The 17,099-nt window shown below is 35.0% G+C and overlaps 1 protein-coding gene across 1 annotated transcript; it reads left to right on the top strand.

Annotated features, from left to right (window-relative positions):
- Positions 1-11,688: 11,688 nt before the first annotated feature.
- LOC132282019 (uncharacterized) lies at positions 11,689-15,914 on the top strand. The gene is made up of 2 exons (XM_059783660.1): positions 11,689-12,169; positions 15,565-15,914. The coding sequence occupies exons 1-2, from the start codon at positions 11,689-11,691 to the stop codon at positions 15,912-15,914; spliced, it is 831 nt and encodes a 276-aa protein (XP_059639643.1).
- Positions 15,915-17,099: the final 1,185 nt, after the last annotated feature.

Here is a 17,099-nt window from a genome sequence, read left to right as displayed (position 1 = left end):
TATATATGTATGGAGGTACATACATCTAAAACACACATACACCCGTGCTTATTCAATGGCGCCATTAACGTGTCGTTGCTTGATTAATTTGGCTGGCACATTTATTTTTTATTTTTTTCAGTAAGCATGGTAGCACAAGTTAACTACTCCACGCTCTTTTGCTGTTATCTTCACTGCAACCAGAGCCTTGGATCCTTCTTTCCTGTACTACTAAGTACGAGTATTTTATATTTATACCTAATCTAGATCTATGGGGGAGCCCAAGGCTACAATTACAAGTATTTGACACCTGCTTAACGTCTAACAGTGAACATGTGAGCTGTTGAAAAACACGCCAATTGTATTGGTTTTAATCGTCTAAATTTACAAATGAATGGAGTTATTACTTGTGAATGCAAAAGAGATCCTTGAAAATATGACTCCTCATTTGTGAAGCTATGAGTTCATTCAATATAAATGATAGAAAACAATTACCATAATACATTATAAAAATGTCAAAACAATTTTTTTTAATAATATAGTAACTTTTAACATTATAATGGGTCAAACTCGGTATGTTTTATCGGCTTGTTAACATAATTAGAATATAGCCGTTGTTTATATTACTACCATAATTGCATTATTATAGCCTTAGTCTAGATAATTACTATAATTGTTGTATAGCCTTAGTCTAGATAATTACTATAATTGTTGTATAGCTGTTGGTGATCTCTAGCCTATATATATCTCTCTTTGTACATGTATTACAAACACTTCAATATACAGAATATCTACATTTCATATATCTCTGCCTCTCTCTTTATCTCTCTATTTCTGATAATTAACATGGTATCAGAGTCATGAATTATTGTTATCTTTTTTTATCTTTATATATATATTTTTAATTTGAACAACACCACCTAACCTCACCGCCGGCGCTGCTCTCTGCAACTGCAAACTACAAAATCTACAAAACCCATATATTTCAGAAGTTCTTCCTCTCTGCCACTCTCTCTGCAACAATTTATACAAAACCGATTACCTACATCAACACCCATATCTTTCAGTTTTTCATCGCCGGCTATTCCAGTTCGGGTTCGCGATCTCAGCCGCTGTTCCAGTTCAAGTTCGTGATCTCAGCCGCTGTTCCAGTTCAAGTTCGTGATCTCAGTCGCTGCTACAGATGTTGGGATCCCATTTCCAAACGTCTTCGTATCTCTCGTCATGTCATCTTTTGGGAACACAAAATGTTCTCTTCTCTGTCCAAATTCCATCTATCTTCATCTTCTACTCCTTCCTTTTTTACCGATTCTTCAGTTGAACTTTTCCCAGTCGACACAGATATCATATCCTCATCTGAGATCCCAACCACTACTCCTGATACAACGTCTCTATCTGAGCTCCCACAAATGGCTTTACTTGATGAATATGTTTCATCTGATGTTCATACTACTGAATCTCTATCTGAGCTCCCACAAATGGCCTTAGCTAACGAATCTGTTTCATCTGATGGTCCTGCTACTGAATCTTCTTCATCAGATATCATCGTTACTGCTAAACCTCCTCATCGGGTAAAAAAACCTCCTAGTCATTTACGTGATTTCCAGTGTTTTTCTACTATCATGTCTCATCATGAGCCTTAATCCTACCGCGAGGCTAGTTCTAATCCCCTTTGGCAGCAAGCTATGGCAGAAGAATTACAGGCTCTCGCACAAGCTCAGACCTGGGACATGGTTGCTTCTCCCTATGACAAAACTGTTGTTGGCTGTAAATGGGTTTACAAAATCAAAACTCATTCTGATGGTTCTGTGGAACGATACAAAGCTCGTCTTGTTGCAAAGGGTTTCACCCAAGAATATGGCATTAACTATGAGGAAACATTTGCCCCTGTTGCTCGACTTACTTCTGTCCGTAACCTATTGGCTGTGGCAGTAGCCCGCAAATGGACATTGTTTCAAATGGATGTGAAAAATGCATTTCTCAATGGCGATCTCACTGAAGAAGTATATATGAAACCCCCTCCAGGATATAACCATTCTCCACACCAAGTTTGTAAACTCCGTCGAGCACTATATGGTCTTAAACAAGCTCCAAGGGCGTGGTTTGCAAAATTCAGTGCTACAATTGGAGATTTTGGATTTACTTCAAGCTCATATGATTCCAGTCTTTTCATCCGCAAGACTGACTCTAGTATTACTCTTCTTTTACTTTATGTTGATGACATGATAATTACTGGAAATGATCTTGCAGGTATCTCTGCACTCAAAAATTTTCTTAGTCATCATTTTGATATGAATGATCTTGGGCACCTCAGTTATTTCCTAGGCTTAGAGATTCTCTCTGATTCGGATGGCTATTATCTCTCCCAAGCCAAGTATTCCTCTGACATTCTTGCTCATGCTGGACTCACGGATTACAAAACAGCTCCCACTCCACTTGAGACCAATGTCAAGCTCACTCCTCTAGATGGTACACTCCTCAGTAATGCTACATTGTATCGACAGTTGGTTGGCAGTTTAGTATACCTTACTGTTACTCGACCTAACATCGCTTATGCCGTGCATCTTGTTAGCCAGTTCTTATCTGCACCTCGATCTACTCATTATACTGCTGTATTACGCATCATTCGATACATTAAAGGGACTATGTTTCAAGGCCTTCATTTTTCTTCTCATTCTTCACTTGATTTACGTGCCTACTCTGATGCTGATTGGGCAGGTGATCCGACTGACCGACGTTCCACTACTGGCTACTGTTTTTTCCTTGGGAACTCTCTCATTTCTTAGCACAGTAAAAAAACAATCTATTGTCTCCAGATCCAGTACAGAGGCCGAATACCGTGCCCTTGCTGATTCCACACAAGAACTTATTTGGCTTCGATGGCTTTTAACAGATATGGGTATTTCTCACTCCACTGGCACTGTTCTCTATTGTGATAATCGAAGTGCTATTTACATTGCTCATAATGACGTCTTCCATGAACGCACCAAACATATTGAAATCGATTGTCATATTGTGCGTCAACATGTTGAACGGGGCACTGTACGCCTTCATTCTGTAACTTCCGCTGATCAAACCGCTGACATTTTTACCAAAGCTCATCCGCCAGGCAGATTTCGGGAATTAGTTTCCAAACTCAAGTTGGTTTCTGCTTTACCATCTTGAGTTTGAGGGGGGATGTTAACATAATTAGAATATAGCCGTTGTTTATATTACTACCATAATTGCATTATCATAGCCTTAGTCTAGATAATTACTATAATTGTTGTATAGCCGTTGGTGATCTCTAGCCTATATATATCTCTCCTTGTACATGTATTACAAACACTTCAATATACAGAATATCTACATTTCATATATCTCTGGCTCTCTCTTTATCTCTCTATTTCTGATAATTAACACGGCTAATGAGTCAAACTCAAGTAACTTAAACACAAATATATGCCCAGGAGAAAAACAAAAAAAAAAAACACAAATATATGTTTTACAAGTTAACAAGTCACAAGTTGCTTAACTCGTGAAAATGAGCGTTGAGAATCTAGATGTGTTTGGGATTAATTTTGGGTTGCTTGCGGAATTTCAAAGTTGGGTAATGACATCACCCATAAAAAAGAGACGAGTTTACCAGTTTAAGGATATGGTGGAACCAAATAATTTTTATATTAAAAATAAAAAAAAAAAGAAGAATATTAGAGTAGGTAATTAAAATTTATTTTTTTATTTTTATTTTTTTCACTCTCACCTGTGGATTCCACCATTCAAGCACATTCTAGTAGGCACAAAGTATCACTGCCGCTTAAATAATACAATTTATTAGTAATCAAGAATTTATTGTAGAAAACTGTCCCACCCAGAATTAATTTATACTTTTATTTTCTTCAAAAATAAAATCAAATTATAACGACTCGAACTCGTGAGTCCAAACCGTTAACCGGGCTCTTACCCGAACCCGAAGTCACCTAAAGACATTACCATCCCCCACTAAGTCAAAGCATAACATGCACCTCAACCCAAGGCTCACAACTCCTCGTAGAATTTATCTCACAGGAACACACACACTTGCAGGTAAAAAAGGAGGCATCAGCCGGCTGACAGCCTTATGTCAACTGGCTGAAACCACAGGGGTCGGTCGGCTGACCTAAAGGGTCGGCCTGCCGAAATGATGCTCAAACTTGCACCCTCTTGGAACTTCTGGAAACTAAATTGTCGGCTGACCGAAGATGAGGGTTCAGTTGGCTGAAAGTGAAGGTTCAGTCGGCTGACAAGATTCGTCGGCCGGCCGAAACGACACTTCCAGAGGCTCAACTCTCTGAAATGCCCAAAACTATACTGTGATAGCCTTCGATTCTAGAGCCACAAGTGATCAAGTCTGAGCACAGATCAGAGGGATACCAAACAATTAAATATGTAAATGAACACAGAATATACAAAGAATTTAAAAATAATTAATTAAATAAGCTGAAAAAAATTCTAATTAATAAAACCTCGAAATACTAATAATATAATCCTCCAATATAAGTACAACTCGGGAATCCATCAAGTGGACCCCTATTAAAAACCCAACTGAAAATAAATAACTGAAATGAAATCCAAAGCTAAACCATGAAGGAAAATTCTACGTAGTCAGAAGAATGAGTAACTGTCTCTACTAAGCACGAACAAGCTCTAAGACTGGAACCGTCCAATACCTGAAAAATAATAGTGGGTCAGGCCCACGAACAAGTTCCACTCTAACTACAATCCAAACAGAAACCCGATACACATATACATCCTAGATAACTCAACAATAACTATCTAGTCCATAAGTATATATATATACACACTAAATGACTCTCACTGGACTACAAAAGGGATCCCAACCTGAATAGAAGACAACATGCAAAACGTACTTGAAGTGGGCATGAGTACCTAAGCCTAACATAGTATACCTCAACATATCATAGCTAGTTATGCATTCCACTACATATACGCTTCCTAACCATCGACTCTGAGACTCAAACTCATATCGCGGTATCATAATTATATATCTAAAATTCATCCAAAACTAAAGTGGTGCCACTCAACTGTTCGTTGCCATGACACGAAATATAAGTAGGATTTAAATGTTATAATTAATCCATTCCTTTATTCCAGAATAGGTAGGAGTTAGCGTTTTGATCTAATCCGTACCTAATATGCCATTATCCCATACCGGTGCATATAACCCACAAAACAATTCAATAATTGATTAAACAGATAAAGCAGTTCAACAATTTGAAATCCAGAATAGGTAAGAATTAACGTTTTGATATAATCCGTACCTAATATGCCACCGTCACATGCCGGTGCATATAATCCACAAATCCAATAATTGATGCAATAAATGATAAATTTAGACATTAATTAAAATCCAAAGCATGATATAATGATAATCAGAAATATAAACTGAGCACATTATATTAAATTATTCAAGAATATATCCATGTTATTCAACTTAACTTGCTAGTACAAACGACAAGCAATTAAATCCTCCATAAACATTGACACCATGCAAATCAGCATATAACTTCATGATGTCCAATTTCAGTATAATAGCATAGACTATCAAATCCTGGGATTTTAACATGTTTGTTTAAATTATTTAAAACCCCCTATCAAAATTCAGAACCACATTTCAGTCCCCAGAGTTCAAAATTTTCCAAAATCACACCCATAGGTGTGTTTTATGGAGAGTCGACTCTCTCACTTAGGGAGCCGGCTCCCTCCTTTAGGGAGCCGGCTTTCTCTCTCTCACAGAGAGCAGCGGGCTAAAATTAAAAGGGAGCCGGCTCTGTCCCTGCTTCCTAACATCTTTTTCGCCTCCGGCGATGATTAAACCTCTCTGTAATGTTTTGTTTAGGTTCCCAGAGGTCTGTCTATGTTCCATAACTATTTCGGAAATTTTTTAAAACATAGTTTGCATCATGAACAACAATTAAAGCATAATATGAAATAATTTATACAATAAATCAATTTCAATTAATTAACACATAATATAGTTTAAAGTTTGAATTAACATGCATACTTAATCAATTTTAATGTCCATTTAGTTCCTGGAGACTATATAGGCATGCACAGAATACAGGTCAAAGGGAAAAAGCAAGATATAGAACTTGTCTTCGGTTTCAATTTTAAAACTTTAAACCTTCTTCTTTAGTAATTTCGGTGACCTTAGTTGCTTTCACTGACCTCTGTTGCTCCTTGGTTTAGCCCACGAGCAAGCTTCACTCATGCACCCCTCCTTGGTTCAGCCTTTATCCCTAGCCAACCCCTAATTTTTCTCTATTTGTTTTTCTCTCAAAACTCTCTCTGTTTGTGAAACTGAATAAGGTTTTCTTAACCCTAGGTAGACTTATAATGACATATAAATAGGCAACACTAAAACCTAATGCGAATTATACTAAGAAAAGGAAAAAGAAAAAAAATATAATTAAAATAAATATATATCTATCAATGGGCACAAAGTAACCTCCTACATACATATAAAACCATAAAACTGTACGACATAATAATGAATAATAATTCTAACTTAATTATTAATAGAAACGAGTAATTAAACGAACCTTATATACATATATATCCATCCATATATGTATAACCATCCATGGGTAATTAACTGTACCCATTAATCTCCTATCCAAGCCCAACTCTGTAAAATACAATAAATATTTTATTTAAACAAATAAAAAAGTCCACATAAGCATATAGGTTCACTTAACAAATAAATCAAGTTAAACATATAATGCAATTCCACAAAAGCATAAAATTAAATTAAAACAAGCATATAATTAAATTAAAACAAATAATGCAATTAAACAATTAACCAATTAGGCAAATAAAAATGCAATAAAATGATTACTTAAAATACCGAGGCTATCATTTTAAAATTAAGGGTATTACAGTTTGATCGGCTGAAAATGAAGGTTCGATCGGCTAACAAGGTTCGTCGGCCAGTCGAAACGACACTTCCAGATGCTCAACTCTCTGGAATGCCCAAAACTATATTGTCGGTCAGCTGAAGCTCCTTGTCAGCCGGCTGATAAGTCCTGGAGTGTTGCTAGTTGCAGCTGAAAACACAAGGAAGCTATACTCGTTGAAAGCCAAACCTAATAGACAACTAATCCCGAATTTATGGCAACATAAATAACATTTCATAGATATATGCATTAACCAACTTTCCAAATTATACATCATTTCCCATTCAAGGCACAACATAGACTGGGCCTCAAATACACCAAATACTGTTGAAATTATAGTTACAAAGCATGGCTATGCTTTACACAAAATAATTACATTTCCAATATATTACTTTACAAAAAGAATGGGATCCCATATACAAAAGACAGTAAAATAACTCCTAGTTTGTCAAGCTTATGGTGGATTTTCTTCCGCCACTTCCTTTCCATGCCCTGAAAATATTAAGATAAGGGGTGAGCCTAAAGCTCATTAGAAGTCGTCTAAGGCGTTAGTTTTGGACTCCCTTGAGCCACATAACACATAAAAGGATACAAGATAAAAGGGGGTCATGCATCGGGGTCAATGAAACATTAAAATAGGTCAAGCAACATTCTACGTATATAACACAATTATATAATGCCGTGTATGATATGAAATGTAATGTACCCCGTTCCTAACTCGGTCTGAACCGGCCTAACCCACATATTTCAAAAACCATCTAACTGACTTTACCAAGGCGAGATTGATGACTATCCCCGGTTCCAATTCTGGCAAAGCCTGGCAACCGTTACAGAGCCTAGCATCAACTTTTTCACGCCCAATACCGGGCCGCGCTCCTTTTAGGTCAAGATAGCCCCGGACTCGCGAAATCCGGTTCATTTTAAAAAAACTCTTCCCTCCCATGAAAGAAACTTCACTTTTTAAAACTAACTTTTTCCTTTTAAATTTCCCAAATCCCTCATTTATGTCATGGTATGATATGTAATGGCCTTCAATCTCAAAATCTCAATTTTATCATCATAACAAGAATAATATCATCATGGTATAAATGATAGTCAACTAAGATTATAGCATACCTTGAAAAATTAATAGAGCAATACACCAATATCACATGTAATACATGTTCAAGAATCATTTACAAGCAAGCTTGACATGTAAGCACATACAACTTCACATATTAAAATTTTAAAACCTTTCCAATTCATTAGTTTCATAATAAAGTTTGCAATTTAGGCATAAATCAATGAAATTCAAAATTTTGTTCAATTAAAGAGGCAAAACTCATGCATTAGGAGAACCCCTACCTGAATTAGAGAGTAACTCCACAAGAAGCCCCAATTTCAACCCAAACCCTAGAATTTTGAAATTCCCAAAGGGTGGCCAATCGGAGATTGGCTCCGATCAAAACGTAATTCTTGGTGAGCTCTCCAACTTTGCTTTAAGTGGTACTAGCAATTTCTCAAAGATGAAAGATAGATCAAAGTTTGAAGCTTTAAAGAAAAGAAAAAGAAAATGAAAGAGAAGAAGGAGGGAGAGAGCAGTGAGATCGAGAGAAAAAAATGAGGCCAAGAAATGGCCTCTTGACCAATTAAATAATTAAGTGGGGGTGGGCCCATAACAATAAAAATATCACCATCATTTCCATCATTTTTCTATATATACATATGTAATTTCATTTTCGACGACTCAAAATTTTAAGTTAAAATAATGTAATTATGCACAAAATAATTATGAATGAAATGTAGTGGACCCGAGACGCAACCCCCATACACAATAATTCTGGTAGCGGGTCGCACCCGGGACTTCTTGATCCGAAAAACAAAAAAAGGTCAAAATGGCAACCAATGCATTTCCAAGAGTCTTGAACTCAAGGAAATGCCCCACGCAACTCTTAAATACAACCGGCACACCCTACGGTGTCCGGCACGTAAAACAAGAAAAGACGATAATACCCTCGAAAAAAAATAGAAAATTTCGAAAATTGGATAATGCCAAAAAAATCAAGAATATTACACAAATTTAGTAACATTAAAATGTTTTTAGAAATTTAAAAACAAAACATATAAAGTGTTTAATAAAAATTGTGTTTTTGCTTTCTTAAATTGAGAACAATTGTTTAAAAAATAAAATTGCATTTCATTTGTTAGAAATTGAAATTTCCATAACACAACTTTATCAAACCACTTATCTTTCCAAAATGGAATCAAACAAACAAATTTCATTCCTTCAACATGCACATATTAGATCGAGTGATTTTTAAATTTCTTTTCAGATAAGGTTATTTCAACACCTCACTTACGTTAAACAATTATTCAAGAAATGTTAAAAGAAAAAATATATATCAATATAGAAACATGGTAAAAACCAACAATGAATAAATGAAAAAATAACTCATTTAAGATTTCGCCTTAATCGTTCATAAAATAAATTTGTTGCTCCTAACTAGCATAGATATGAGAAACATAAATCACATTGAAATAGAAAAAAATCTTGGATATGAGAAAAAAATCCCAAAATAATATCTATAAATTGTTAATTATAAATTACTAATCCCCTATTTATAGGTATGTTTACACCATCCAATAACTTTACACATACACATTATAGATTATATAATCTTACAAATTATTTACTGTTCTAAAATTTTCTCTACCCTCTACAAATATCTACCATTTCACCAATATTTTAAAAATTTTGATATTTTACAATTCTACTCATGCAATGCTTGCGTTATACATTCTAATAAACGATTGGTTATCACTTGCACGGCTAAACCTCATGCATTAATTTTGATGAGTTATGACAATCTATTATTCTAAAGTGCCCATACTTTTTAACACCATAAAAACCCTAAATACAAAGTATCGATCACTTGTATGGCTTAACCTCGTGCATTAATATTTAACGAGCTATGATAACGTGTTACTCTGTAATGCCAATACTTTGGCACATAAAAAGAAAACCCAAAATGCAATTCAGTATACAAATGCAAACTTATTACCACTTAACTTTAAGCCTTTAACCAACCAAAAAATAAAAGAAGAAGAAATTACAACCAATGGTGTCATTTCATCATCTCTATAGGTAAAAAAAAAATGGAAATTATATAAATGTGTGCATATGGTGTATTCCACACTTTTTTTTTATTTTTTTCCTTTTCATATTTTTTCCCTTTTTTCTTGATTAAAAAAAGAAGAAGAAAAATAAGTACTATTAACCAAACAAATGAATATACAATACAGTAAAGCCCAAAAAAATCCACGCATTTAGTATTCAGGCGCTAAAAATAAACTTAAAACCATTGGAACTTGATAGAAAATGAAACAAATAAAAGAAATGAAAGGAATGGTGGGAGTAACCACTGTCACTTTGGACCACTCCATCCACCCAGCTATCTATGAAGGAATTCAAAATATACGCGTCATGAGGCCTAGGAAGCACCTATATCGACACAAGACGCGATCTTATAGAGAAGGACACAATTAGGGATGACAATTTGTTCCCAAACTCTGCCCTAATGACACTACGGTATGAGCAAGTATGAATTTAGATTTTAAATTTGTCACGATTTATGAGACGAATATGGGTTTTGGTAAACATCTGCTCCATCCTTTGTACTTTTATTTTTTAAAATTATACATAGTATATATATACACGCAGATATATATGTGTTATAAATGTATGCACATTATTGTATTCATATATATATATATATATATATATATATATATATATATCATTATTTATTATGTATTTACATTTTATAGATTTTATCAACTTATTTATATAGATAACAAAAATTAAAAAAAGAGGTGAACAGGGCAAGGGAGACATAGGTAAGTTCATCTCCTAATGGGTGGGGTATGAATTATGAGTTTTAAATCTGTTGTGGGTATGAAATCGGTATGAATTTTACTATAATTAAACAAGACGGGTACGAATTTAAACAAACTCGCTCCATACTTAAATGCTTGTTATTTTTATTTTGTAAAAATTTTGTATTATTTTTTACTTAACTCAAGATATATTTTAAATTACATTGAATCATATTGTCTTATTTTTAAAAATTACAAAAATTATATGGCGTGTCTTGAAAGTGTCCAAAGCTTATCTTTACCATGTAAATATAAAATATTCAATTTTCGAGATACTTTTAACCATATTCAATACGTGTTTGACGCATATTTACATATCCGAATGTATGATACTGCCGCTACACCTTCAAAAAAGTATTCGTGCTTCCTATCATGATACCCACTTTAAGGCCATCTGCACCAGCCTCTCCAGATTTTGGCTCTCTAAAAATCTCACATCAGCTTTTCAAGAGTCACGTCAGCAATTCCAAGAGACGCGTCAGCAGCTTTCGCTTTCCAAAAACATGCACTCCATTAGGCTCTCCGAATTTTTGCTCTAAAAATAATAACAATAATAATAAATTAAAATTAATTTTTTTTTTTAACTTTTCGTAAACGGTTATATTTTTAACGACTGTATTTTTCATCTTATATAATGAATACTCATTTGCTCATCTGAAAATCATCACTACATTCATTTCTCTCCATTGTAGCAAAATATCATCATCCATCTTTTTCAATTTTGAAAATTCCAATGGCTTCGTCATCACAAGCTTTTCTTTTGGCATACTCTAATTTTTCATCTTCCTCTTCATCCTCTTCGGAAGATGATCTTTTTGGGGCGTTGATTCAACAAGATCAAGACTAATTTTATGAAATTATGAATTCAGTGAGGCCAGAGATAGTTGAGCTAGTATTTCAAGTCCGTAAAAAGAAGCGGTACATTCATCGTGACCGAGAAGAAAGCCATTATCAGCTAATGAAAGACTACTTCAACGAGAATTACACATATCCACCCGGAGTACTTTTACAGGCGATTCAGGATGCGACGAGAACTTTTCTTCGTATCCTTAATGATGTCAAAGCTTATGATGACTACTTTGTCCAAAAAAAGGATACGACTAGTCGTCTGGGGTTATCTTCTATACAGAAGATGACAACTGTTGTTTGTATACTCGCATATGGCTGTGCAGCCGATCACTGTGATGAATATATTAAAATCGGCGAAAGCACTGCCATTAAATGCTTGAAGGTATTTTGTAATGCTATTGTTGCTGTGTATGCGGAGGAGTATATGTGTCCACCCAACGAAGCCGACATAGCATGGCTGTTTGAAGAAGATGAGCAGAGAGGATTTCCAGGTATGTTTGATTCTATCAACTGTATGCACTGGGAGTGGAAAAATTGCCTAGTAGAGTGGCATGACACACATATGGACGATCTGGCAAGAATACTCGTGTAAGACCCCTAGTTTTAAAAGGGTTATAATTGGAATTTTAATATTCCTTTTATTGTTTTCATTATTTATTTTATTTGTTTTTGGTATTTATGTGGTTAGGCTTTTTTGAATTAAATTAAGCGCTGAGTGAATTTAAATGGTTATACATTAAATTGATTTGTTAGTTGTTTTATTTTTCCTTGGTTTAATTGGTAATTGTGATATTTAAATTAATTGGATTTTTATTTTATTATTTGAATTGTTGGACCTATTTGTAATTACTTGAATTATTTGCGTTAATGATATTATTATTTGACTGAATGGATTTATTGGTGATTATTGTTATTGGTTGCGTTAATTTCATTATTGGGTTTAAATTATTGTAATTAAGTTAAGTGAGTTTTTAGACGTCACCTAAGTGTAGCCGACATAGATTTTAAACGTAGGCTCTGTTTATGGGCCGACTAGTATTTAGATTAGGGCTCTGTTTTTAATCCTACAGGGAATAGGGTTTCAATTAAGTCTATATATATATAGAGCAGTATGTCACCTTAGGGTTTTAGCAATCACAGACCTTATTTACGTTCAGAGTATTGAGAGAACAAAAGAGAGGAACAGAGAGGGGTCGTGAGAAACAAACATAGCTACTTTGGTGAGGGTTTGGCCGTGGCTTACAGGACGGACGTAAGAGAAGGGAAGATGGAGCAATAGGAGATTTAACAGTGAATGGGATCGCCGGAAAAACTTAGAACGACGGCAATAGAGTTTTGAATCCAAAACTGTAAAGGCAAGTTCTCTCCTTTCTCTTTCCCGTTGGCCTGTGTTTTGTGCATCCTAGATATCTCTAGGATTTTAATTGGATATTAAATGGATCTTACATGCTTTATATAGGTTAAATTAAGTAGATATATGTGTTGAAATTAAACTGAAATTGTTCTGGAAAGTTTGGGTCAGTGGTTGATTTGTAAGCATGTTTGAGTCGGTAATAGTTTATATGTTTCTTTTGAATGCAAACTATTTTAAATAAATAACTAGAATGATGTAAGATGAAATTTAGACCCTTGGGTTCAGTTTTAATAAAGAACAGAGGAGGTGGAAGCGGCCGGAGACGGTGCAGAAGGCCGTAGAAGTGGCAGGAACGCAGACGGTTCTCAGAGAGGGAGAGAGCCGGCTCCATGGAAGAGGGAGCCGGCTCCCCCCCAAGAGTGGAGCTGCCTCTAGGGAAAGTGGAGCAGGCTCCACCCTTCTAGAGCCGGCTCCAATAAATATTGGAGCCTGCTTCATCATTTTTTGGAGCCTGCTAAACTAGTTTAAGAGCAGGCTCCCCTTTTATGCGTGAAATCTGATAGTTTGGGCATTGTTTGGAACTTTAAATTGTCGCAAGGACTGAAATAAAATTTTTAAGAGTAATTTCAAGGGGTTTTAAACTCTCTAATTGGGAAATTTGGTTTATAGAGCAATTAGAATAAACAGTGTAAAAATAAGCAACTTTGCACGCTGCAAACGAATAGGAAGGACTATTTTGCTAAATCTTGTTTTAAAAATTTAACGGATTGTAGTGTAGACTCCAAAAATTATAATGGGTTGTTTTAGAGCCTAATATGCATAATTAGTGTCCTTGTGCTCATGGATTTAACCGTAGAGAAGTATATAACGGTGTAGGCTGCTAACGGATGAAGGGGGTTTAATTGCCTAAATTAGTTTTAGCAATTTAACGGAATATGTATATATTTATAAATCTTGTTGGGGTGGCATGCTAGGATCATTTAATTAACAAGTTTGATCTAGGCATATCCTGGATGTTAATTGTTGAAATACTAAATACTTTTCTGGAATGCATGGACTTAAGCTGGTAATCTTAATTGCAGTAATATTAAGCATTTCACTGCAATTACTTGGATTAGGGTTTGGACTTAAATTGCTGAACTAGTACTTAGGTTCTGTCAATCTAATTGGATGTTGGCCTGGAATTAATTGAAGAATTAAATATATATTTTCTGTCAATTTCATGGATGAATGCTGGAATTTAACTTGACGAATTAGTAAACTTTGTCTCGTTTGATTACATGGATGGATTCTGGATTTGTAGTTGATAACTTATTTAAATTCTGTGTTTAACAACTATATGGATAATCTGGACTTTATTTAATGTACTGCTTATAATGTTGCATCATTTACGGATCATTTGCATATATGCACCGGTATGGGACGGTGGCATACGGAGGGATGGATTAGGTCACAACGTTAATTCCTACCCATTCATACATACGGAATGGATTAACTAAAAACAGTTAAATCCTACATGGTTTCATGTCCTGTCAACTAAAACAGTTGAACGACATATTAGATGGTTGTTTATATTTATGCTTTAGGATGAATAGGGTTTTAACTAAAACATTTAAATCCTAATTTTATGTCGTGTCATGGCAATGAATCAGTTGAGCGGCACTACATTGGTTTGGATGGGAATTTATATATATAGATTATGGTACCGCGATTTGAGCTTGAATCTCATAGTCGACGGTTAGGGTGCGTATATGCAGTAGGATGCGTAGCTAGCTATGTTGGTTGAGGTATACCCTATTAGGCTTAGGTAGTCATGCCCACTCAGGTGCGTATTACATGTTACCTTCTATTCAGGTTGAGACCATCAGCATAGTTAGTGAGAGTCCTGTAGTGTGGATATATATTTATCTATTACGGACTATATAGATATGATTGAGATGTCTAGGATGTATCTGCGTATCGGGTCTCTGTTTGAATTGTAGTTAGGATAGAACTTGTTGGTGGGCTTGACCCAGTATTATTTTTCAGGTAACGGACGGTTCCAGGTCTTAGAGCTTGTTCGTGCTGAGCAGAGACGTCTTCTCATTCTTCCAACGACGTAGGCGGTTCCTGTATGGTTTAGCATTGGATTCTTTTTCGGTGGTTCATTTCTCAGTGATGATTTTTATTAGGGGTCCACCAGAGGGATTCCCGAGTTGTATTAGAAATAGAGAATTTGGATGTATCAGAATAATTCTTTATTAATTTAATTTTATTCTGACGTTTTAGTATTTGGTTTATCATTCTAGTTTCTTTTCAGCAAATTTTTATTTATTCCTGTTTCCTTAATTGTATTATGTGTTCGTTTATTGCTAATTTGTTTGATATCCTCGGGTAGTCGGGCATGGGCCTGGCCAACCCGCATCCGGAAATCCGGGGGTATCACAACTCGTATATTGGAAGCAGTTGCCTCACAAGATTTGTGGACTTGGCATGCATTCTTTGGAATGCCATATTCACACAATGATATAAATGTGCTGGATCATTCCCCAGTATTCAACGGTATCGTCAATGACCAATTACCTTCGGTTAATTATGTAGTGAATGAATATCACTATAGAATGTGGTATTACCTGTCTGAGGGTATATATTTTAAGTGGACAACTATGATGCAGACCATCTCGCACCCAACCACTATAAAAGAAAAATTGTTTGCTCAACGACAAGAGGCATGCAGGAAAGATATGGAATGGGCTTTTGGGGTATTGCAGATCAAGTGGGCAACAATGCAAGGACCGGTGCGTTACTGGGAGAAAGATGACTTGGGCCTCATAATGAAAACGTGCATCATACTTCATAATATGATCATTGAAGATGAATGTTACGCAAATGTTGGAAGATGAACTCCGCCACCAGATGATGCAATCCCGATTCCCACTTTAAGTCGATGCTTATCGATTTTAGCGGTACACGTATCCTTTCGCCAACTTCAGATTCACAACAGAGAGACAAATATGTGGTTGAAGAATGATTTGATGGAAAATTTGTGGAACCGCTATGCTGATGAAGATGTTTAATTTATGTTGTATTTTGTTTTATATTAAGATGTTATGACATTTCGTGTACTAGTATTTTTATTATGTAATGGTTTTTTAAGATTAAAAATAATGAATTGGAATAAGAAAATAAGTATTACAAAATCCTATGGGAATAAGTAGATGAATTTGTAATTTTAATTATTTTTCTTACAAAAAGTAAAAAAATAAAATATTTATATATATATTTAAAAAAATTATAGCCGTTAAGGCACTATTTGTGTCAGCCAAACAGTACCTTCATGTAATACCCCTAATTTCAAAAGGGATAAAAATGGAATTTAAATTTTATTTTTGTGCATTTTAAATTGATTTTGTATCTATATGCTTATGTGTCCAATTGTTTGTTTATTTTAATTCATTGTGTTATTTTTTTTAATTGTTTGTTTATTTTAATTAAGGGTGTAATTCTTTATTTGTTTGTTTATTTTAATTAATTGTTTTATTTATTTTATGTGTTTTAAGTGATTCGTTGCTTGCTTATTTGATTTAATTAATGAGTTTTATTAAATTAATTATTTATTAAGTATTTAATTTTTGAACAGGGTTCTTATGTAATTCCCATTAACTGGGGTTTTAGATACGTTTTAGTTAGGGTTTTTTGAGCCGTCTCATAAGCATCTGATATGTAACTAAACTTGGTTACTTTGTGAGCCGACGAAGTTAGGGCTCTGTGGATTAGGGTTTTAATCTAGCAATTATAAATACTTCAGTATATGTTAAACCTAGGGTTACATATTGTCGTAGCTTTTACACGGAAAAGTCTGCCAAATAGAGAGAGTTACAGAGGGAGTTTTGGTGAGAACAGAGCAGTTTGTGAGAATTTCGACTGGGGTTCCAAGGTTTAACCAAGGAGAAGGAAGGAGCAGAGGTTCTAGGAGGTTAGACAAGTTTCAATGGATGTTGAAAAAACTGAGACCAACGGCAACAAGGGTTTGTTTGCAAACCTATTCAGGCAAGTTCTATCTTCCTCTTTCCCTTTGGGCCGTGTTC

The sequence above is a fragment of the Cornus florida genome, unplaced genomic scaffold, assembly GCF_030987335.1.
Source record: "Cornus florida cultivar Cherokee Brave unplaced genomic scaffold, ASM3098733v1 CherokeeBrave_3.0.0_Hap2_Chr11, whole genome shotgun sequence".
NCBI classification, from domain to species: domain Eukaryota; kingdom Viridiplantae; phylum Streptophyta; class Magnoliopsida; order Cornales; family Cornaceae; genus Cornus; species Cornus florida.
The sequence above is the reverse complement of the archived record's forward strand: the minus strand, read 5'-3'. Positions and strand labels throughout refer to the sequence as shown.

What these genes read in the sequence shown, in the direction of transcription:
- LOC132282019 (XM_059783660.1), top strand. Translation starts at nt 11,689, where the DNA reads ATGAATTCAGTGAGGCCAGAGATAGTTGAGCTAGTATTTCAAGTCCGT. An exon ending in TGAGCAGAGAGGATTTCCAG is followed by an intron (nt 12,170 to 15,564) that starts GTATGTTTGATT and finishes ATCATTCCCCAG; the next exon opens with TATTCAACGGTATCGTCAAT.